The sequence below is a fragment of the Desmodus rotundus genome, chromosome 2 (assembly GCF_022682495.2).
Source record: "Desmodus rotundus isolate HL8 chromosome 2, HLdesRot8A.1, whole genome shotgun sequence".
NCBI lineage: Eukaryota > Metazoa > Chordata > Mammalia > Chiroptera > Phyllostomidae > Desmodus > Desmodus rotundus.
This window is the reverse complement of record NC_071388.1, coordinates 57,368,292-57,392,232: the sequence shown is the minus strand read 5'-3', so window position 1 is coordinate 57,392,232 and position 23,941 is coordinate 57,368,292. Positions and strand designations below refer to the sequence as shown.

The 23,941-nt window shown below is 41.7% G+C and overlaps 1 protein-coding gene across 2 annotated transcripts in view; it reads right to left on the bottom strand.

The window, feature by feature from the left end:
• Window positions 1-1,405: 1,405 nt before the first annotated feature.
• Window positions 1,406-23,941, bottom strand: part of GYG1 (glycogenin 1) — a 32,339-nt gene continuing 9,803 nt past the window's right edge. For both annotated transcript variants that reach the window (XM_053918240.1, XM_053918241.2), the window contains exons 5-7: window positions 17,966-18,092; window positions 4,645-4,864; window positions 1,406-2,275 (exon numbers count right to left, since the gene is read on the bottom strand). In XM_053918240.1, coding sequence (XP_053774215.1) covers window positions 2,102-2,275; window positions 4,645-4,864; window positions 17,966-18,092 — 521 coding nt within the window. In that variant the 3' untranslated portion in view covers window positions 1,406-2,101. The remainder of the gene's footprint in view (window positions 2,276-4,644; window positions 4,865-17,965; window positions 18,093-23,941) is intronic.

Genomic DNA, 23,941 nt, shown 5'->3' with positions numbered 1-23,941 from the left:
GTTTTAATGTTGTCAGTGCACTCTAACATAATGTGTAATTGGTTTTTTGGTGTTTCCTACTAAAAGGAATTACATCTTTTACAGTGCGTATTTCTAATGTCTGTCACGTGTGATACAGTAGGTACTTTATGCTTGTTGAATGAATTATTCTGTGGTGTCTGTCTTAAACATGCATGTCAGCTCAAACTGTGTTTGATGTGAAACTTAGGTGACTGAATAAATACTTTGGTAGATGTTATTTCTAGAATAAGCTCATGTTATTTCCTTGAAACCAGTTATCTTTGACCATTGGTACTGTGAAAACAGAGCTGAAATGAACTTTGAAATCATACCCAGATTGTCTAGAAATGAAGGCTCATTCGTTTGTTTGACTTACAAACTAATTACACTGTAATGAAATGAATTTGTTTAGCCACATTTCTCTATGCATTGGGTTCTCATTGGGAGAGCAGAGGTCCTTGGAGTGCAGCACCTGACACATGGATGCACTGAAATCTGTGGCAGTGCTTCGTGTCCTTGAAGATCATAGCAACTCACTCCCCACCAGTCCAAATAATTATAGCTTATTTTTTCTTCAGAAATAATTCAGTATTTTGCAATGTCAGGTGATTCCATAGATTCCTCTTGCACTCTTATGGTAGACAGCCCCCAAAGTGGTCTCCAGTCATTCTTGCCTCCAGGATTCCATATTGCTGTATATTCATCTGTACCCATATTGAATAGGGCTGACCTGTGTAACCAATAGGACATCGTGGAAATAAAGAAGGGTGACCTTGAAGGTTACGTCATAAAACCATTGCAAGTTTCTGCCCCATTAAACCTCTAAAGTTTATTTTTGTAATGGTCTTCTCTCCTGTTTTCTTCAACAGAGTAATTTCTGAATATTCACTTTAGTTTTAAAATGTCATTTGGCATCCTACTGTTCCCTAGCTTGCCATCCCTGCAACCTAGAATCACGTGTACGTTTAATGAACGTGCTTTAAACTTCTATCATTTATAAGTCATGGATAAAAACACTAGAAGACAGTGGGGTCCAGTATTGATTCTAACAGTCCTGAAAGATCATTGTGGCTCTTCAGACTGACAATGAACCTATGATGACTTTAAGGTTACAACATTCTGAATCGGAATACCCATTTAATACGGAGATGCAATGTGGGTGACAGAGTAGCTCAATCTGATTTCATTTTCATCTGTCAGATTCATCCCCATCACTGGAGAACACTGGATTTAATTATTTAGCTATCTGGAAACCACATTTTAAAACATATATTCCAGAATCAAGTTTTATACTGGTTTTAGAAACTGACAAATGTTACAAATTATGAAAAATTCTCCAATGTATTCTTCCAATACATTTTTTTCAAGGGGAGTGGGAATCCTTAATTAAATTAGACAACCAAGATGGCGATAAATCTTTATTTTTCATACATGGCGCCACTGCAGGTACCGTCAAGTAACACACTGCTGCTTTCCGACACACAGCACTGAGCAAAAGCACGTCAGCACGCTGCCTCACTGTACATGGGAAAGTGGTGCACATCTTCGGACGCTAAGACTCGGGAAGAAATGGGTTAATCTCATTTGTTGACATGTTTATGAATCTCTCAGCAATGGTATTACAGGCTGTCTTCACCTCAAAGCAGAATTACAATCACTCTGCAGGCCCTGGACAATTCTCAAATGCAGGGCTAGTGAAGGTACAACAAGCAAGCATGAGACCGATACTGTGTCTCATTTGAAGGGAGATAGATTTGGCACCTGGCTCAACACATTTTAAGAGCTGACATAGCCATCTCAATGGTTTAAGATTGAGTTCCCCTCACCACATAAGTTGGCAATTGGCTTAACTGAGAATTTCTGAAACATTAGCTGAATAAGCCTAGGGTTAAAAATAAAAACAGAATACTGTCCATTTAACAACAAAGCTATTTCATTAACTTCTGTCCAGTTCTCATCTGTTGTCCTACAAAAATCCCTCACATGATGAATTTTAGTGAAACTCTCTAGCAACTGTAACAGACCTAGCTCTAGACACTACGTATCAGGAAAAAGTGCCTGTGAAGTGTGTGCGTGTGTCCACGGAAAAATGGCAGTGTCGCTACTGGAGGTAAGTGTCAAGTTTCCTCTTGATGTTGTCAAAGGAATCTGCTCCCATGTAATCAGCCTGGCCTTGTTCCCACCTCTCCTTCCGTTCTTCTGAGGATACAAAAGGCTGTGCCGTAGCCGGGATCTCCCCAAGGGACAGATGTGATATGGCTCCTGAGACATCTTCCTAGAAAGGAGAGCATAATCAGAGACTCCTTGAGAGCTGAAAATCAGACTGTTTCAAAGAATGCAATAAGTTGAAGAAGGTGAGAAAGCCAGGGTGAATTATCATGCAAAGTAGCAAAAACTGAAAAGTATTACATGAAACAACAACAACAAAAAAGACAGAAATACAAGGGTCATATGATTTTTTTCCTAACGAAATGAAGACTTCTTGACTGAGTGAAAACATCGGGAGAACAAAGTAATCAGGGTTAATGTTTAAGTTCTGCATACCTTTCTACAGAAGCCACAAGAGAAAGCCAGTGTATAGACCAAGTCTGAAAGCTGCAAACAGTTCATTAGAAAGTGTAAGACGGATGGACAAGGGAACACAGTCTCATGATAAATTCTCGATCTGTGTGGGCTCAGAAAGGTTGAGAACTTAAACAAAATGATACCTTAGAGGCTAAGCTTCAGAAAGAACCTAACCAGAGAGCCGCACCACTTACACAAGTTGTCACATTATGAAAGTGAGAGCTAAATGGTTTGAGACCATGCACCAAACTCATCTGCCTGTTCAAGTGTATTACCACGTAGCATCTATTCTTGTAGCTTCTGCTAATTTAATTAGCTTAGTTTTGAACTGTTTCAGTTCCCATCTTCACTTTCTTGGTTCGTAATTCTCAGTCCTTGGGTTGTGGAAGGAACAAAGTAAATGTGCAGGAAATGGAGCAAACCTATTCTATGTTAGATTCCCATTACATACAGATACACAATTAACTTCAACTGTACCATAAAGGAATATCAAAGCTATCTTTCAAAAAGATCTGAGGTGAGAAGGTACTGGAAATCTTAGCAGATAAAAATGCAGATGAATACATGTAAGTATTGCTTTTGACAGAAAATGACAGAACAAAAATTCTGATTACCTGTTTTGATGTGTGTGTGTAAGTGTGTATGTATGCATTTAGATATACTGGAACTCCAAGGTACTGGGGTGGATTCCACAGGACTATATTACAGCGAAGGCAACACAAGTCCTTCCCCTGGATTAGCTCTGGCTTTGCCTCCAACTTGCAATGGGAATGACCTAGAGAGGCTCTTCCAGAGTTTTCTGCTCACAATATCTTTCATAAGGATAAGTCTCTCAGACCTGGATTTGAGTCCCAGTTCTGCTACTGACTAGTCAGTTACGTAACTAAGAGAAGTTATACAATTCTTTAAGTTCATTTTAATATCTAAAAAGGGGATATTAACAATAATACTTGATAGACTAGTTTAAGGTTTAAATTAAAATGGCTAACTTTTCTTAAGCACTTACTATGTGTCGGACAATGTTCCAAGTACTGTGCAGGTGTTATTTCATGATCCATATAAAGCAATTAGAGTAAGAATGTAAGTGTGAATTATTTTTCCTTTTCTCCTTTCTGTATTTTGTTACAAGTGCTAATAAGTGAAATGGCTAAAATTTATACCAGAGCAAAGAGAAGTATCTCTTACAACCTTATAGTCTCTTATAGCAAGGCAATTAAAGGATCGGTTAGACAGGATTCACCCATTCAGTTCTATTCTTTATAGCTTAATATGTAACATATAGTTTTAATTTAAAAAAAATACTGAATTTATTGGAGTGACATTGGTTAACATAAGTATACAGGTTTCAGGCGTGCAATTCTATCTATAACACATCATCTGTATATTTTATTATGTGTTCACCACCTGAAGTCTCTTCTCCTTCTGTCACCATGTGTCCTCCCTTTACCCCCTTCTACCTCCCAAAAATTTAATTTCTTATCCTTTTCCAATTCTTCCAAAAGAACAAACTTCAGAGGAAGACCTTTAAAGTCAGAAATGAGGCTACGCAGTTTGTTATAGTAAATGTTAATACGTCATCTTCCTCCTACAAGATTTCTTTTTCAAGATCCGACAAAACCATATCAGAGTACAAACACAGCAAATCAAGATAATCCTAGAAAAATATTTGCTTACATGTTCATGCTGTTGTAATTTTCACTGAAAACTCATTTTTCTGAGCAGATACGAAAAATAAAATAGGTATATTTAAATGTTTGCAGTTTCTAAAACATGAAATGTGGCATTCTTCATTTTTACCAACCACTATTTTAGAATTTATCTCAGGACAATGGGTTAAGAATTTCTTAGTTACAATATGTGGATATAATAAAACTTCTAAAACCTTTTCTTATACTCTCAGATCTAAGAAAATCTGCCACAAACTTTACTTCTGCTTCAGTCTTTTTTGGTTACATTTCTCCTTTTTAAGATGGATACTTTTCTATCCACAAAATCTTATTTCTTTGTTTGAAATACCACCAAATACTCCGTATCCACAGGTATACATTAAATTACCTGAAAGAACAAAGCAGAACCTACCACGTTTAGGTATGACTGCGTGTCTTTGACAAGGCCAAACTGTTGGAGCAGAGGTAGCACACTGGTGGTGAAGATGTCCCACCACAGGCTGAGGAACTCTGGGTGAGTCATGGTGGGGTCATGGGACTCACTTTTGACACTTTTTGTTTTAGCATCATAAGTGTAATTCCACGGTTTGATTTGTCCCAGGAAATGCACAACTTTGGCATTTGCACCAAACCTGCCAAATGAACACAAGTTGAAATGGTTAGTAGATTCTGAGTGCTGACAGAACAGAAACAGCACTTTGTTCTGTAGACTTAACAGTGCGCCTTCCATCCTGCAGTCGTGGATGGAAAGGAAATTGAGTTCCCTGAAAAATTTTTAGACATGCTTTTTAAATTATTCAACTGCGCCCTGGCTCGAGTGGCTCAATTGGAGTGTTGTCCTGTGCACCAAAAGGCTGTAGGTTCAATCCCCAGTCAGGGCATATACAGGAAGCAACTGATCGATGTTTCTCTCTCCCTTTCTTTCTCTCTCTAAAAATCAAAAAACATCCTTGGATGAGAATTAAAAAAAAATAAATTATTAAACTGTATGTTAAATATACATAAAAATTCAAAAGTTCAGTGGATCAGTGCAACAACCAAAACACCGATTCATGGTGGATAGTGAAGGTACTTAGAAAACCACTGACATTACCCACTCAAGTTGACAACGCTCACGCTCTACACCCTGGAAACTGAGCCTCTGGGCATGTACCCTAAAGCAACTCTCACATACGTGTAGGAGACGACATACTCAAAATGTTCACCGCAGCAGCACTGTTGGAAATGGGTGTGAACTGCAAGCAACTCCATGACCGTATGTTAGGTGAGACTGCTGCTGAGCAAGTGTCCAGTCCTTTCTCAGTCTCCATGAGCGAGTATGTTTTCCTGCCTTACTGGCGTGGGGCAGGCTCCCATGACTTGCTTAAGCCAATTGAATGTGGGCAGAAGTGACAGTGTGTCTGAAAAAGAGCAGTTTGGTTTTGTTCACCCTCTCCGAGAAGCTTCAAGTTCTGCCAGCAGCAGAACACAGCCTGGGCCGCCTGCTTGTTCCAGAGGAATGAAATGCGTGAAGAGGTGGGTCAAACCGTGGGCTGGCTCCAAACCCAGCTGAGACGGTCAGCGCTGTCCAAGGCTATCCACCAACACGTGAGCGAGAGATACCTGCTTGTTGAATGTCATTGACATTTCATGGTTCTTTATCCATTTTACTTTTTATTCAGAAAATATTTATTATCAGTTCATTAAGCATTCCCACTTTATAACTGCTCTTCTGACTTTTTAGGTATCTATTATCCCCGCCCCCCCCCCCCCCCCCAGCCAAAACAGACCACATTCTAAATTGATTGAAAGGGGAGGACTGAGAGGGGGAGGCTCACATATCTCTGCATCTCTCTCTCCGCAAAAAAAAAAAAAATTAGCCAAAGATGTTTTCTCTCATGCAATTTCAAAAGCATTCTTTCACTTAAAAGTTTAAAATGGCTCTCTGTGCCTGTCCTATGTAATAAAGTCCAAATTATAAGACCTGCTCCTTCACATTATATTTTTTTTAAAGGATAACTTCCGGTATATTCGTTATCATGGAATACAATCTAGTAGTGAAAATGAATAAACTATATTGCTATACACATTATATAGCAAAAGAATGAATTTTTAAATTATGCTGATAAAAGAAACACATAAAAATTCAAATAGGAATACATACAGATTCAATTACATAAGAACAAAACAAAAAAAGTACTGTTAAAAGGCTAGAAAACTATAATCAATGTAAATTTCATGATATAAATTTCTCTCTGGCAGAGAGGGAAGCTGGGATGGGGAAGGGACAAAAAGGAGCTTGTACCTCTTGTGTTCCATTCTTAACTTGGGTGGTGGATATTTTTAAAAACTGCACATTTTTTTGTTTATTTCTTTTTGGTGTAAACACTCTTTTATAGTAAGAGTCAACAGTAGTCTTGTTCCAGTTTGGAGGAAATCTTAAGCACATAAAACCAAGTAATAATACCAGTGAGTACCAGTGACAAAAGGAAGGGGGAACAGTGAGGGCTCCAGGGATTCAGAGGCCGGGAGGTCGCTGAAAGCCAGGTGCAGTTTGTCCAACAGGTAGGAGCTGGGTGATAGTACAGGGAATTGTGGCAAGAGACAGCAGCTCTGAGGTGCGTTGATGTGCTCAAGTGTCCTCCAACTACAGCCAAGGAGGAAGCTTTGATAGTGAAAAGTACAATGGGACAGATCCTTGAGTGCTGGGCTCAAGTGTTAGATTTTAGTGGATTCATCCTATAGCAAACCAAAAGATTTGGTCAAAATAATGCAAACTCTCTTCATGTAACCTTTCCTATTTTCTAAAGGCTTAAAAAAAAATGTCAGAGACCTGTTATGTAGCTATCGTTATTTGAGACTTTACTATGTTTGGGGCACAAATTATTTACGGGCATGATTGGGAACTAACAGTTCTGCAACGTGGATTTTACTGACGTGTTAAATGGAGGCTCCTAGAGGCTCAGTTGCCCAGAGCCGTACAGCTACTGAGTGGCAGAGATGGCATCTGGAACAGTTTTGCCTGTCTTAAGCCTGAGCTCTTACCATCCTATCATGATGTCTTTCCAAAACTATGCCAGAAAAATAAAGCCTATTATAAGTTTTCTTCTAGGAGTGACTTTCCCACAATGCATTGCTTCTGAAAATGAAGTGGACACCTGATATCCCCAAGCTAACTTTTTTATACACAGTATGTTTTACACACACACACACACTCACAGATGTTCAAACAAGTACTCACAATTTTATCCTTAAAAGAATACAAATGACAATGCTTAACTCTGTTACGTGTAGGCACTAGGCTCAGTGTGTGGTCCCAAGAGGCTTTTGTCCAAATAGGGAGATGAGTCACCCAATAAAAATAATAAAAAATAGCACGAGTGAGGTAACAACTCAGGGCTACCAGGGCAGTGCTGACATGGACTATGGAAATTCCAAAGCAGTTAGTGCAGGTGGGGACCTGCAGAGGGGCTGTGTGTAGGAAGTGGGACCTAGACAAGGCCTAGGAAAGATGGGCAGGGGTGTGGTAACTGCCCTCAACCAATACTCCAGTGATGACAGGGAAAGCCCATCCCAGCACAGGTGAAAGGAAAGTGCTCCCTATACCTTCTCGGACATTCACTCCCCCTGACTCAGTCTCCCCGCCTAGAAGGAGAGCCTTTGCCTGCTCCTGCCTTTGTCTGCTCCTATCTAAACTGACCAGTAAGTCTAGACCCATGATTTGCTTAGACCTACATGAATGTCATACACAGTCATTCATGAGAGGGAGAAATACTAATTAAGTTAAAACACAAATTTAGAATGAACGCTATTTATTTCTAACCTGCTCTCCTGACACTTTGCCAATAATTAGGCAGTAGTAAGAGTAATAGCTAGCATACAGGGTGGCCCAAAAGTAGGTTTGCATGAAAAATAATACAATAATTAATAATAATACATGAATAAACTGTTTCACAGACTCATGACTGTAAACCTACTTTTGCCCCACCCAGTACACTGAATATTCATGAGTGCCAGGCACTGGTTAACATCTGCATGACTTATCTCAGCAAATCTCCAGAATAAATGTGTGAGGAAACCAAAGCACGAAGAGGTTAAATAACTTTTCTGGGATCACATGGCTGGTGAATGACAGAGCTGGGATCCCACCCTGGCTTCTGGCTCCAAAGTCAAGGTTCTTAACTACAACGAGACTATTATTATAAGACACTCTCAGAATTATAAGGAATGTCTGAGGGTGACACTTGTTGGTCCATGAATTAACTCCCTACCTGTACATAGTCAGTGTGCAAGTTGGAAAACGTATGCCTAAGGAATCCTGAAAATACCCTAAGTATAGTCAGTCATTGGACACAGCAATAGAGAATAACCAGTAGGAAAGAAAGCTACAAGAAATCAACTTAGCATTGTCTGAAAAAAGACAGTTCTCAAAAGGGTGCAATTTGTATATAGTTTAGAGAAAAGGGGGAGAAAGAACAAGAACTGGATGGTGCCTGTCAGGACCAGCATGTGGCCTTTAAGTGGACTGTGCAAGACCGTGTCTAAGGGCCTCTCCAGCACCTCACTCTGTAAATCAGGCCTTCAGAGCTCAGGCAGAAGAGGGCACCATGGTCCAACCTCCCCTCGCACCCCTCCAGAATGCCCCTGCAGTACCACTAGTGCCTGCACAGCAAGACTGCCCAGCCTCTGCTGAAGGTGGGACTGTACACTGCAGCCTCTGGCTCCATCTGTACTCCCAGGTGGCTCAGCAGCTTCCGCCCCCTCCTGGAATACCAGCTTCATGCTGATTGGATACCTCCTCATGTGGCCCAGTCTCCCCTTTGCATGTCAACAGGAACGCCATGTGGGGACAGTTCACATCCTGCATTTCACTGTGGCTCAAGCCTGGGCTCCACCTTCATGAATCCAAGGTCTTCAAGTGCCTCTTTAATGCTAAGTCAGTGTTACCCTCTGTGGCCACAGGGAGGATCCTTCTTCCTCAAAATTACCTTCTTTACCCATTCTATGCTAACAACATAAAAAAACGTATCCACTGGATAATCCTTTTATAGACAGGGCAGTCTTGGTTTTAAGAGAGTTCTTGTTAAGACTGTTTGACGTAGAAACTAAGATCTTAAGGGGTCCTAAAATTCCATGGCAGCTAGTAAGATGGGGGAGTGTGGGAGGGACAAGAGGTGAGCAGCACTGTGGAAGGCTGCAGTGTGATGTACACTCCCGACAGCTGCACAAACTTCAACAACACAACGGATCACAAAATGTATGATGTCAGTGGGTTTTCTGAAAAAACTGACTGGGTCAGGGTATTCAGGGGCAGGCCAGACAGAGCTCACGGAGATTCAGGAGTGTGATGGCAGAGTGGTGCATGACGGAGGAAGAAAGAAAGGTGCTGGGACATAAAGAAATCACAGGCCAGCTTCAGGTGTTCTGCTTTCAGCCTACATCAGCCCTACTTCTGCACAGTAAGAGACGGGAACTCTTTTTTCAGGAATGGAGATATTACTGCCACACACCTGCAGATCTGTAGAAATAAACAGGGGTCAGAGGAAAACAAGTTTGAGAGCAAGGACTCCAGTGAAAAGGGCCTGGGAGAATCACTGAGTGTGGAAGGTCCGGCCCGCCCCATCAGGGCTTTTGAGGGTGAGAAGAGTACATAAGGGTGAGAAGTGAGGCAGCTGCTGAATGGGAAATATGGGCTCAGGAAGGTGGCGGGGGGTGCAGGGAGGGAAGACAGGCTGTGAAGTTTTGCATTAAGGCGGTCATCACAGAGAATTCTTGGAAATCACCTAGGGCTGCCCTGGGCACGACATAGAGGGTACTGCTAGGCCTAACACCGGCTGCCTTGTATGAAGGTTTATGGGTTACACAGTTAAAACTACATAGCTACGTATTAACTGTACAAACAGAACAGTGCTTATTTACGCAGCAAAGGAGCCTGAAGGGCTGGCTCTATTAGCTGTCATAATAAAATACTTTGCAAAAGTGATGAGGAAAAAGTCTCAAATGCTGTTTTTGTATCTAGAATTTTAATTAACTTAGATGTGAATTGCATGTAATAATTTTTAAAATATTTATTTTTTATTTTCTTCCACTACCATTTATCCCCCTTATACTCTCTTCCCCCTCTACCCACCCCGCATGTAATCTTTTTATGTGTCAACCATGTTGCCCGAGGAATGTTTTAAAACATTATTTTCTCTTATTTTAATCAATTTATTCTTCAGTCATTTATGAAAACCCAAAATAACCATATCAAAATAAAATAACCGCACAGATCCTAAGTATAAGAGGAAATTACTTCTTACTTAAAAGAATATTTTAGCGTAACTGCAAATTTGGGAGTGTTCCCCACAGAAGGGTAACCCATGATATTTTTCTGGTATTCTCTCACCAGAGGCAATAATCAGGTACTCTCGAAATCTATGTTGCCTAGCTAAAAGCAAAATAACAGGTGATTAAGAAGGGGAAATGCTGATGGCAGAAGATAAACTCAACTAACCCCAACTCAGAACAAGGATACCCAGAAAATTCACTGACTCACTGCTTGATTTATCCACCAAAATACCAGCCAGGAACAATTAAAAAAAAAAAAGTTGGGAACCTATCACAATTGTCTCCGAATTACTGAGCACCATCCATTCTGACGCAGTAATGGGGATCTGTCTCCGCTTGCGTACATCTCTTAAAATAAGCATTCTAATTTTAACCAGCCGGGATCTCAAAAGAGACGTCCAGATCACAAGACACAGTCTGAACCCAAGCCAGCAATAATACTGCTTATGTTAGCTGTTAAAATAATCCTAGTGACCTGATGTTACCAAAAGACCGGAGAGAATGTTCACGACTAGTTTAGCAGTTGACAAGTGTAGTTTGTAACATGTGGACGGGACTTAGGAACACTTCGGAACAAAACAGGAACTAGTCCCTGACAGTGCACATAGGAGCAATTGTATGTGCAATTTACCCATTCTATGCTAACAACATAAAAAAACGTATCCACTGGATAATCCTTTTATAGACAGGGCAGTCTTGGTTTTAAGAGAGTTCTTGTTAAGAGTGTTTGACGTAGAAACTAAGATCTTAAGGGGTCCTAAAATTCCGTGGCAGCTAGTAAGATGGGGGAGTGTGGGAAGGACAAGAGGTGAGCAGCACTGTGGAAGGCTGCAGTGTGATGTACACTCCCGACAACTGCACAAACTTCAACAACACAACGGATCACAAAATGTATGATGTCAGTGGGTTTTCTGAAAAAACTGACTGGGTCAGGGTATTCAGGGGCAGGCCAGAAGCTCAGTGTGTACAACGTTCAATTAGGTACCAAGAAAGAGAAACGGCCCTGCTGGCGCGACCCTCTCTGGGACGGGTGGCGGCAGGGTAAGCCATCCTGCGCCCACTGCAGTGACGTGTGTCTCCAGTCCGTGGCCACTCTTGTACCTTCTGAGACCGACTCTCACAAAAACTCTTCTCCACAGCCAATTAGCCACCTCTTCTCTCTCATCAAAAAATTCCTCCTCTTACCCTCTCACAGTCTGAATCAGGAGTCATAAGCCCAAGTGCCCAAGGGGTGGGCTGGCTGTGTTGAGGAGAAGTGGGCCTGTTGGGGTGGGGACTGGGGACCATGAGCAGGTGCGTGTCCCATCACCAGAAAACAGCTACTTTTGAGCAAACAACTGTGGCTACCAGGGACACACCCAGTTTTTCCTTGCCTTTCAGGCTAAATAACCTTCCCAATCATGCCCTAAAAATCAGAACAACATCCGTATTCAAACTCAGCCTTTATAACCTAGAAACCCAGACTAGGACCTAGGTATCTACACCACCTAGCAGTTGGCCTTTCTTCACAAAGTAGGCCAGGGAAAGCCCCACAAAGCCCCTACCACCAGGAAGACTTTCCTGGGGGTAGCATGCCATTTTTAGTCTCTCCTGGGTGATTTCTTGACCATTCATTCATTTGTTCATTTTTTTAATTCCACAACGCACTCTACCTTCCTTCACGGTACTGTCCCAGCTCTCACCTGAAGCCGACCTCTCCACTGTGCACAAGGACACATCCCCTTTCACCTACTCAGGGCCCACACGCCCGCACCTCTCCCTTCAGCTTTCTGCACTGCTAGTGTTCTCTCACTCCCTCCTTGATCATCCCCATCAATACACAAATGTGCTGTAACCTCTCCTCATTACAAAGCCACTACCACCCTCCCTGGATCCCACAGCCCCATCCAGCTACCAACCCATTTCTCTGCTCCCTTTTAAAGACAATGCTTCAGAAGAGTTGTCTCTGTTCAGGGTCTCCAATTCTCCATTCTCTTGGACCTGCTTCAATCAGGCTTTCTTCTCCACCAGTCCACCAGATGTGCTCTTGCCAAAGTCACCAGTGACCAACACACTCTGGGTCTGATGCCAGTTCTCATTTGTCTTCTGTCTGACCTGTCACAGCATCTGACACAGATGGTCACTCCTCTCCTCCTTCAAAGGTTTTCTTTGCTCGGTTGGTGCAACAGCTCACTTTGCTGGGCTTCTTCCCGCTGTGCTGCTCTGATTCTTGCCTCTGCTCCTCCTCACTTTCCTACCTCAGGGCTCAGTCTTCAGGAATCTCTTCCATCATAATCACTCTCTTCACTACATCACCTTGTCTTATGACTATAAATGTCACTTATATGCTGACAACTTCTATAATTATGTTTCAGCAGCCCTCTCTTCAAGTCCCAAAGCTTGTATCTACTTACTTATTCCACATTTTCACTAGAATGTTCAATATATGCACCTCCATCTTAATACATCCAAAACTTGATACACTCAATACGTCTCTAACAATCCCTGCTTCCACCTGCTTCACCTGGTCTGCCCCATTCCAGAGATGGCAACTCCTTTATTCTAACTGCTTAGGTCCCCAAACTGTAATAGTCATCTTTGACATCTTTCTCCAACATCCTACTTAATATCTGCCTTTTTCATAAGAAGTTGGAAATCTGGGCTTCATGTGAAATTCCCTAACTTTTAAGCACTGACAACTCAGAAAACAGAAGCGCTACATAAGAGAGACAAAATATACCTGTGGGACAGATAGTCTGCTGCTCACCAGCTTGAGAGCTGTACGGAGGGTACGTCTTACACTCAACCCCATGAGCTCTCTCCCCTGTAGATGGCATTTCTTAACCAGACTTCTGCCCGTGGGGTATCACTCCCTGCGCCCACTTTGCCTATTGTCAGAGCAGCCTCTAAAGGCTGGGCTGGGTCTGACGTGGAAGGTCTTCCCTTGGAGACGAGGGCCAAGGTAGGACCGAATAGGCAGCAGTAAGAGCTGAAGATGGATCATGTGAAAGCAACAAAAACCTAAAGATGAAGTCAGAACGACCATGCTGAGAAATGGAACACCTGGGGCTCAACAAGCATCACTAACACCAGGAAAGGAGAAACAGGCTATTCATGCAATCACCACTTGATGCTTCTTCAGCAATCAAACCGTGAATAATGGTGCCATGTGACCTACAGGGAACTGCACACGTAAGCAGTCGCTGGGGTGACTAGACTACAGTTCCCAAGTTCATCTTTGCAGGCCCCAGTGAGCAGAATGTGTGGCACCCTCTACATGTTCCAGGCCTGCCAACTAAATGAATGGGTGAGTGGATCAGCAAATGGCTGAAAAAGTAAGAAAGATCCAAACAACAACACCTCAGGGTTTTAGGTGAAAAGGTGGGAGTGTGAAAAGAAATGAACACTATGGCTTCAATGGCAGCAGCCATGAGGAGAGATGGGAGTCAAGGGCATCTCAGGGATCATAAACCCAATCAAATCAGAAACACGTGAGAACAAGAGAATTTAGTACACTGATGGTTCAATTTCATTTTTGGAAAATATTGATTTTAAAGAGGTCTGATAAAATCTTAGTAAACAAGCCACATTCCTGAAAAAGAAATAATGGATATAAATGTCTTCAGGAAGGTTAAAGCATTTAACAATGGAAAGAAGTCTTTTAGGTTTCTAAACCTAATTTCTCAGACTTGGCCAGGCCAGGTCACACCTCAGATCACATCTAAACTCAAGTAAAAGAGGAAGGTAAAATGTTTATTTGGAAATTATTTGGTAAATCAAGGTTTAAAGATAATCTATTTGACCAATTAATTTGTATGGCACTTTGAAGCAATGCCAGAGAGCTCTTTATCTTCGCTTCGGGCCCGTTTTCATATAGCACAATGTGACACACAGCTTTTAGCCGGCAGATACAACAGAGCACTAAAATGGACCTAAGGACTAACTTTAACAAGATTAGTGAGATTTTGTCTAGTGCTGTACACAACGCAAATTCTATGCTACACAGATAAAATAAACAGGCCCTCTAGATGGAGAAAATGAAAAAGAAACTAGTATTAACCAAAATCCTGCTATTTGCCAAACATTATGCTAGGCACTTTCAGAAATATTATTTCGCTAAGAAATGCATTTATGAACTTGTTTTTCAATGCATATATTACAAATTAACTTAAATATTACTAAACCAGGCAATTTTGTTCTCAAATTATGCTGTTAAAAGAGGATCTTCTATTACAGAAAATAGTACTAATTTTGTTTTTTAGAAGTGATGTTTGAATAGTCATTCGAAGTGTTAAAACTATTGTGTATTTCTTTTATGTTTTGTTCCGAAATAGTAGGCAGAGAAAAGTATTAGATATGCTACTTTCATAGCTCAAATTCATTTAAGTTCACATCATATTAGGCTATCCTCTAGCAGAAACTTCATACGTAGCAAGGCTACGGATACCCATAGCTCTAAGATTATGGGGCTTCTAAATACTGCTGTGGTGATCTCATGGCACACAGTTGCTTGGAGTTAGTAAGACAAGTCTCCACTCCTTCCTCCATGAAGCCCATGTTGCTCTAAACTGCTCCATGCTTTGTCATTCTACCTGCTATCACCCTTGCTGTCATAAAGGAAGGCCAGCAAACCAAAGCCACTCAGTCCTGGAGGCCACCAAGGTTATTCTGAGCCTAGCAGTGGGGTTTTGAATTCACGCTGAGCTCTGAGAGTCCCACAGGGCTCTTTGTGGAGTATCTATAATGGCCTGAATGTTCAGGACAGTCTATTATAACTTAAAAAATTTGGACTACAATTTTATGCTAACTTGAAACAAAAAAAAAATGTAACTAGCTGCCTTTTTAGCTCTTCTTAATTCTAAGAAAAAAATGTAGAAAAAATGTCTCTAGAGATGATCTCTCCATGGACACACACACACACACACACACACAGAGACACACACACAAAACCCCTACCAGAAGCATTTTCTGGCAAAGGGAAGGGAAAATGAGTTCTCTGATATGGTTTCAACATCCCTAAATAGGCAGCAACAGGGTGACAGAAGACATCGCTTTGAGCAGTCTTATCACAGAAATGTAGAGCTGACACCCCCAAGGGTGAGTTGTACAGACGCAGCATTAACTCCTGTCAGGCCCCAGGCCAACTGGCGTCTGGCTAATGGATGGAGTTGCTCCCAATTTCTCCAGTGCGTCATATACCCTATCATTATGCCAATAAGCTAAGGAGATGTCCAAAATTAGCACTCATTTGTTGAGCCAGGAAGATGGAACCATCCTGACCATTTTGGTAATTTAGATCTCAAACTGTTTTTCTGAGAAATTCACTAAGAAGATGTTTTTAAACACTTGGTTCCTGAGAGAGAGAGGCCAAGGTTCTAGCAAACAAGTCTACCTTCCCCCTAAAAACTTAACTCTGCTCCACCCGCTTCTTGTTTGTCTTTGTCAAAAGAAAATAAATGCAAGCAACGTCTGTGCAAGCCCGGCTATCACTGAAGGGTACAGTGTGCTCAATTTTAGTAGTACGGTGAAAATCAGATGGACTCCAAATGAACCACAGGGGAAATAGGTGCAGGCACTGGAGGCCACATTCCATGAAAAACACAAACCCTTAAATGCTAGGACGGCCCTGTTGGAGAAGCGAGACCAACTGGGAGCGTGTCAGATTCACATGTCCCCAACATACTCACCCCAGAACATGTGCTCACTGTGCAGAACTGAGTGGAATTGCTCCGACTATTAATAATTCTTTCCCCTTCGTACTCTCATGTTTTTGCTTGCTTGGCTGAATCTAGTCAAATTAGGCAACTGCCCTATTATACACAAATTCAGTTCTAAGCGGTCAGCTATCTTGGTTTGCAAGGAACACAGTTCAAACTTGCATGGTTATGGGGCAGTAAGGACTAAAAAGAATCAGACCCACACTTTCAAGCAAGACAGGTTTGTACTTTATAAGGCCAAGGACTAAGGCAAATAATGCGGCTTCTATTCTATCCCTTGACAGTGACTCCTGTTCTGTTTGCTTTACTTAAGCCACAGTTGGTATATTTGAGAGCTGGCCTGTTTTGTGCTAGAAAGAAAGAGAATTAAGAGGCTGTAATATGTTGCAGACATATGCCAAGAATAGTCAGAGAGGAAAGAACACAAGATACTTATAATCCTTATCTGGGGGATGTGACAGAGGCTGCCCAGAAAAAAAAACAGAAACGGAAACATTTCTGCCACAAAAATCCAGACATGCTCATTACTGAGGTGTAAGACTTAGAGAAAGGACTTTGGATAATGAAATATGAGGAGTGAAAGGCCCTTTGTTCTCTGCTCACTCAGGAATGCCCTTGTGGGACAGACACTAGAGAGCCAAGCCCAACTCAGTGAAGAGCTTTGCTGCTCACGGCTGTGTCTCAGGATCAACCTGACAGCTTGGCCTCTGCTCAGGAAACCCGAATCATCTTCTTGGTTCAACACAAATGAGTCAGAGGATGAAGGAAAGGGCCCAGGCACTCACAGTGAGACAGCGTGGCAATTTGGCTGTATTTGCCGATGAATTAGAACAGCACCAGGGGCAGTGCCAAACTAGCATGTTGCCAAAAACCACCGCCGTCCACTGAGCACTTTATTGTATTGCATTAACCCCATCCTCATGACAACCCCTTGAGGTAGCTTTCCTTTGCCTCCTTGTTTTGCAAGTGGGAAACTGAGGCACAGAGCCTAAGCCATATGGCAGGTGAACAGCAGAGCAAGGCCATGCGCCTCACCTTTCTGGCTTCAGAGATTACTCTTATGCAATTCCACCTCTCCAACAGAAAGGACTCATAACCTAATGTTTACTGAGTGCTAAGGGTAGGCCAGGCCCTGTTCTAACCACTTCACATGACTACCTCTCTGAACGTTCACAATAACTTTTGTGAGATACTGACGTAGAGAAGTCCCAACTTCTACTGAACTACAAGTTCAGTAACTAGTAACCATCCAGGAAGTGGCTACTCCAGGATATGAACAGAGGGAGTCCAGCTCCACAGCCCCCGCTCATGACCACAACACCACACTGCTGTTAGCATCTTGCTGACCCCCCCACCCCACCACACGGAAGGTGTTCTTAACACCCTCATTTACAGGTCAGGAAACTGAAACTCAGCCGCTAGTCTGAGGCAGATGTTGGGTCTGTACCCAGTGTACGTTCTTGACCATGACGTACAGAGGTTCTGTGAGAGGCCCAGGCACCCCAGGAACTGATGGTACCCTTTTCCCATAAGGCAGCCAAGTGCCCTCAAGGTTACTCTAAGCATAAAGTGATCGATTGCATCAAGGCCTCTCCCCATCATAGCCAGATTTCTTGCAAGAGAAAGACTTCCCTCAAAGTGTCCTACCTGTTACTACTGCGCCCCCCCAAATCTTAAACCCCCTCCCCTGCCCTCACCATCCCCAACAACAGTTAAACTACTACTTACGCTTTAAATGCTGGGAGGTAGGAGTATATAGAAATGCTGCTTAGGTTATAAATAAATGGCAGGTGTTTTCTGATATCTGTTGTTGCCCAACTGCTAAAAAACATGTTCAGTAAACCCTGGTCCCCACCTGAAAACAAAACAAAACAAAAAAAACAAATTAATGTCATAGACTTCCAATAATTTCATAGGAATATATATTCCTATAGGAATACATAGGAATATAGGAATATATAGGAATTAGTGCCTGTCCTTAAAGGCACTAATTCCACTTTTAAAACAAGAAATTCCATGTTAAACCTACTAAGGACATGTCAGGGGTGGCCATTTCTCTGAGTTAATTCATTAATTCAACAAATATTTACTGAGCAGCTACTATGTGCCAGACACCGTACCAGGCACTGGAGAGTAAATGGTTAGCAAAGACATGGTCATCATCTTCACCTGGGTGGGGACGGGTGAAGGTTGCAGATACTGATGCCAGCAAACCAAGAATCAATAAACACCATGAGAAATGGGGAGGAGGGCAGTGAAGGAAAATACAGGGTCCCATGAGTGCCTAGGGAAGTGGCTCAAGACCTTGTCTGAGGGGTCAGGGAAGGCTTCAAGCCAAGACCTGAGGAATGCACAGGGTACTTGACAAATGCAGGTGGGGAGAAGGAGGGCAGATGGTGTTCTAGGCAGAGCAAACAGTACACACCAAAAACCTGAGATGGGCAGGAACATGAAGCCACGGAAAGGAGACCTGGAAGGTGGCCTGCTGAGTGGACTGCAGAGGGGAAAGGGTACCAGGTGAGTCTTAGAGAGGTAAGCAGGGACTAGACCACACGGGCCTGGATTTTAGACTTTATACTTAAAGATTTGGACTTTATGTTAAGAGCAGTGGGATTTAAAAAAAAAAGTAAAAAGCAAAAGAGAACAAACTGGGATAATGTGCCTGTTTCTGGAGCCTCCAGCCGTTGGCTCATCATCAGAAGGCCCAGAAGACATGTGCCTGGTGCACCTTCAGGCAGGCCCAGGTCAGTCATCCCTGGGGCCCAGGACCACCACAACCTCACTGCACAGTGCTTCTCAGCCCTTGCGGCTCCTGGATGTCATGGAAAGGGAGGACTATGCTGTTCATTCAAAAGAAATAAAGACAATAAAAATCCAAATACCTAAATCATAAACACACAAGTAACCAAATAGGTCACTGAGCTACCTCAAAACATATTCTGCCATAGAGCCCATGTGCTTTCTGCACTTAGGCTCATGAGATTTCAGAAAACACGTATAGATCCAAAATCTCCCCTGCAGCAGCAACAGCAGCAGCAGCTCGAGTGTGTGGGTATATGTATGTATGTGTGTGTGGGGGGGAGAGAGTAGGCAGGGAGAATCCCACTCTTTTTTTAAAAAATTTATTTTTAGAGAAAGGGGAAGGGAGGGAGAAAGGGAGAGAAACATCGATGTGTGGTTGCCTCTCACATGGCCCCCCACTGGGGCCCCTGCCTGCAACCCAGGCATGTGCCCTGATTGGGGATCGAACCGGTGACCCTTTGATTCACAGGCCTGCGCTCTATTCACTGAGCTACACCAGCCAGGGCAGAATCCCGCTCTTTTGAAGTTTGAGGCTAGTACCTGAAGAGTTACTTCCCTCCTCAGCAGACTTTGCCCCAAGACCCAGTTTCCTTTCTAAACATATAGCAGGTCTAACTGGCTGTTATTACTATTTGGTTTATCTTGACTTTAAAAGAAACTTTAAAAATTTTGAGATTTATTTAATATTTAGAACTAAGTAGGGTCAGAGAATTGGGTTTAAAGTCCCACTGTCCCTCACTCACCCTCTGTGTAGCCTATCCTTTTCAAATACCCTCAATCAACTCTATGGATCAAAGGCATTTGTTGAGTAAATGTCTATGGAGCAACGTCTCTGTATAAGGAGGCTCTGATAGGTCCCCATTCATTGAGGGACAAACAACTCACCAGAAAATTGGAGTTTTACCCTTGCAAGTTCTAAAGGACAATAAAGATGGCATCAGGATATGCTTCACTTGTTACATGAACAAAAGAAGATTTCAGCTATATAGACAAATTAATATATCTTGATACGTTAATATCATCATAATATCAACATAATATTCATCGGATGCTCACCTTGAATTCTACAAAGATCCCCCGAATGTGGAAATAAACACTGGTGGCTGAGGTACAGAGGCCTGAAGTCTTACTAATTCCCTTTTACACATAATCATCAAATACATGACAAAATTACAGAGACAGAGAACAGATTCAAGGTGGCCAGGTGTGAGGGAGGGGTGGTGGGAGAGAGCTGGCCATGGCTACAGAGGGTAGCACAAAGGATCCTTGTGATGCACCTTTTCTGTACGGTGACCGTGGTGGTGGTCACACCAATCTACACATGATAAAATTACATAGAAACACATATGTACACACACCAATGAACACATGTAAAACTGGTGAAATCTGAGTAAGGTTGGTGGATTGTACTGATGTCCAATTCCTGCTTCTGGAGTTACAGTTATGCAAGATGCTACGACTGGGGAAACTGGGTGAAGGATGAAGGGATCTCTCTGTATTGTTTCTGACAACTGCAGGTAAATCTATAATTTTCTCAAAAGTTTTTTTAAATATAAGGATTATGTGGTTAAAATGCAAAGCACAAACAAGAACTGTTATTCACTAGATTCTAAATTCCACAAGGACAGAGATTATGGTTCCTTTTGCTTATCACTGTAAATTCTAGCATGTAGCAGAATGCCTTACACGTAGGTAAATTTTTTGTGGAACGAATGTCAAGAACTTTGAAGATGTTCTGTAACAGCACAAACATTGAACTAACTTAAATATTCCACCACAGACAAGTGGTCAGTACATTGCGATACTAACCATTGATGGCAGTATTATTTAGCCATTAAAATTAATGGCTCTAAAGGCCGTCATCCGCCATGTAATTTAAAGATACATCGTGACACACAGAGTGATTATAACTAAGAACATAAACATCCATGTTGGAATAAAAATAATTATGTTACAGATGTTTCCGCCACCTGACTCTTCCTTAATATTGTTATGTTTTTGTAATTTTAAAATAATAATACAGTTAGGGGCAAGAATGAGAACCGTATTAAGAGCCTTTCTTTCTAAACATTCTGTGCTTGTTAATTTATTTTTGTTATAAATCATATTATCAACAATAAATATATATAGGTTATAAAGCAAAGCTTATTAATAATAAAACTATACACCCAACATCCAATTTAAGAACTGAAAGATTACCAATGTTGTTTAAGTTCTCTGTGTGGGGCTCCCCAATCCAATTTCACTGTCCCCTATCCAAGAAATAACCGCTAATTGTGAATTTGTTTGTAATTGTCTTGATTTCCTTTATTTTACCACATATGTATGTAACCTGACAACATATGCAGTTTTGCTGTTTGTAAACTTTGTAAAATTAGGTATCATTTTTTTCTACCTCTTGTTTTCTTATGCCACATTATAAGACCTTTGTTAAACTACGCAATTCCACTGAAACTATTTTCTACATGTAGCACAATGAAGAAAGCCATCTAATTCCATGGAGGTCAGAACAGCAGTTGTAAAACAGAAATTCCCAAACCCATGAGGTAATCCTGGGAAACAGGAGTCAGAGCCGGTGGCTGGCTGCCTCTGGCCAGCAATGTCCTGTTCCATTTACCCTCAGGGAGCCTGCAAACAGCTGTGTGTCACACAAGGGTTGAGAGCACTGGTGGAACAGGATACAAGAAGAAGCAGAAAAGGCCAGGCAGGAGACTTGTGAGTCGATGGTGCCCATTCGATTCACAACCCTTAAACACTCAACACAGACCTCACTTCCAGAAGGTACATTACAAATAATGAAACTCCCACGGCCACTGACCTCATGATGTGACCAAGGGTTACCTTTTAGCCAAAAATTGTAAGTTAAAAATAGAATTAAACACCACCTAGAAGTCCGTAACTTCCTAAGCAATTTTTAAATTTAGCACTCTAACCATCTTCTTCCAAATGCACAATTTCACATCCCAAAGTCAGGCAACAGCTGTAGTTTCATCAGAAAAATCTGTGTGGTATTTTCAATATCCTCTCTTTAGAAGTCCCTAAATTAGAGCACAGTTCAAAGCAGAGTGCATATCTGAGCACGTCTGTGCTCCAAACACACGAGATGCCTTGAAGACTGCTGCACCTTCACTGCAAAATACCCACGACTCCTGTCCAGTATTCTAGCCAAACTTCCAGAGGCAACTTTATTTATTCTGACAGGTTCAGACATTTTTAATTTCAACCGTATCAGAACTGACAAATGTAATCAGCAGGAATGAAGCAGCTGTGATCCAGCAGGCCAGGGTGTGGTGACGCAGGTGAGAGAGAGAACAAGGACATGCAGTAAGGGACATGTGGCACTCACTTTGCAAACAAAAGCAAGTATGGGATTCTGTATCATCCTTTCCTCAGGCTGCCAAGTGCTAGTAATACCTTAAACCACTTGGTATTTTCCAAGTCTTCTGACCCAGGCATGAACCTGGTATCCACTGACATATTACAGCATTTGTCAAAAACTGGACCTATTATTTTATAACACAGAAATGGCCTTAAGTACTACCTTTTAAATTTGTGCACTTGCTCAGTGCTTGTGTAGTTTGTGTGCTCTCCCCCAGTTTGTTGGCAGCTGGCTTGCCTACTGTGGACAGCAGGGAGGGCGGGCCAATTCTGGCTTAAACATGAACCCGTGTTTCAACCATAGGAATGCTTCCTTCAGAATCACGCTACTCAAAGTGTGGTGCAGGTTCCAGCAGCATGGACATCACCTGAGAGCTTAAGAGACATTCAGAACATTAAGCCCCACCTAGACCTACAGAAGCAGAATCCACATTTAAATCCCCAGGTAGTATGCTGGCATATTAAAATTTGAAAAACAATCATCTAGAGTCTTTTGAGTGACTCCTTTCTTTATTTTATGTCAGAGAATGTAACTCTCAGAAATGTCATTTCAATAGAAGATGTCTGAATTATATAAATTAGGTAGAGACATTATAGATAAGATGATGAATAAGGTATGTTCCAGCTCTCAAACAGTTCTCAATCAAGGAGGTAGAGGGGCAGATTTCAAGCAAATAATGTAAATATGCTTACTACTATAATAGAGACACACACAAGTGCTAAGAAGACAATGTGACTCACTCCTTAACACTGACTTCCCACAACATACTTGGCAGGTAGCATCATCCCTGCCTATAGCAAGCATGCCAAGGATGACTAAGTTACAGTCTATAAACGGCCCCATTCTGGGGCTATTCTATGAGGTTTACTAAGGATCAGCAGATTAACCCAAGGTTAATCCTGAAAATCCAGGCACTGGGCCTCAGCATCATTTCATCTCACTGGTCTGTACTGATTTAAGCCAAGAACAATGGATTTACTCTACCTTTTTATGTTCCAGCTTTTTTTTTTTTTTTCACCTTGAAAAAAGATCCTTAATAATCAAGCTATTAAGTACATAAATTCAAGAAAACATTTATTCTTGGCTTAATTTTTACTTTCTCAGTCTAAGGCAGGTCTTCCTAGTCTAGATTCCCTTGGCACTCTGAACTTATCAAAATCATAATTACATAATTAAATGCATAATTAGTTAAGTATCTGTAAGATCTCATAGACTATAAGCTTTAAAGTCTGCATTTTTTGCCAACCTATTCCTAGACCTTAAAATTAGCATATTGCTCAGATTAGAAGCTAAAATAATTTTTGAAACACTGAATAAACAAACTACAGAAATGTAGGCAAGAGTAGTATTTCCAATACTTCCAGACCCATAAAACAATGAAAGACTATTAACTGTGCTATTGATATAAAAAGACAAGTATTTCCAGACACTGTAGCTCAGAGGGATTTTAATTTATTGTGGCTGTAGAGAGAGAAGATATAAGCTTCCGATTCTTCATCTGCAAAATGTGGCTGCTCTGAGAC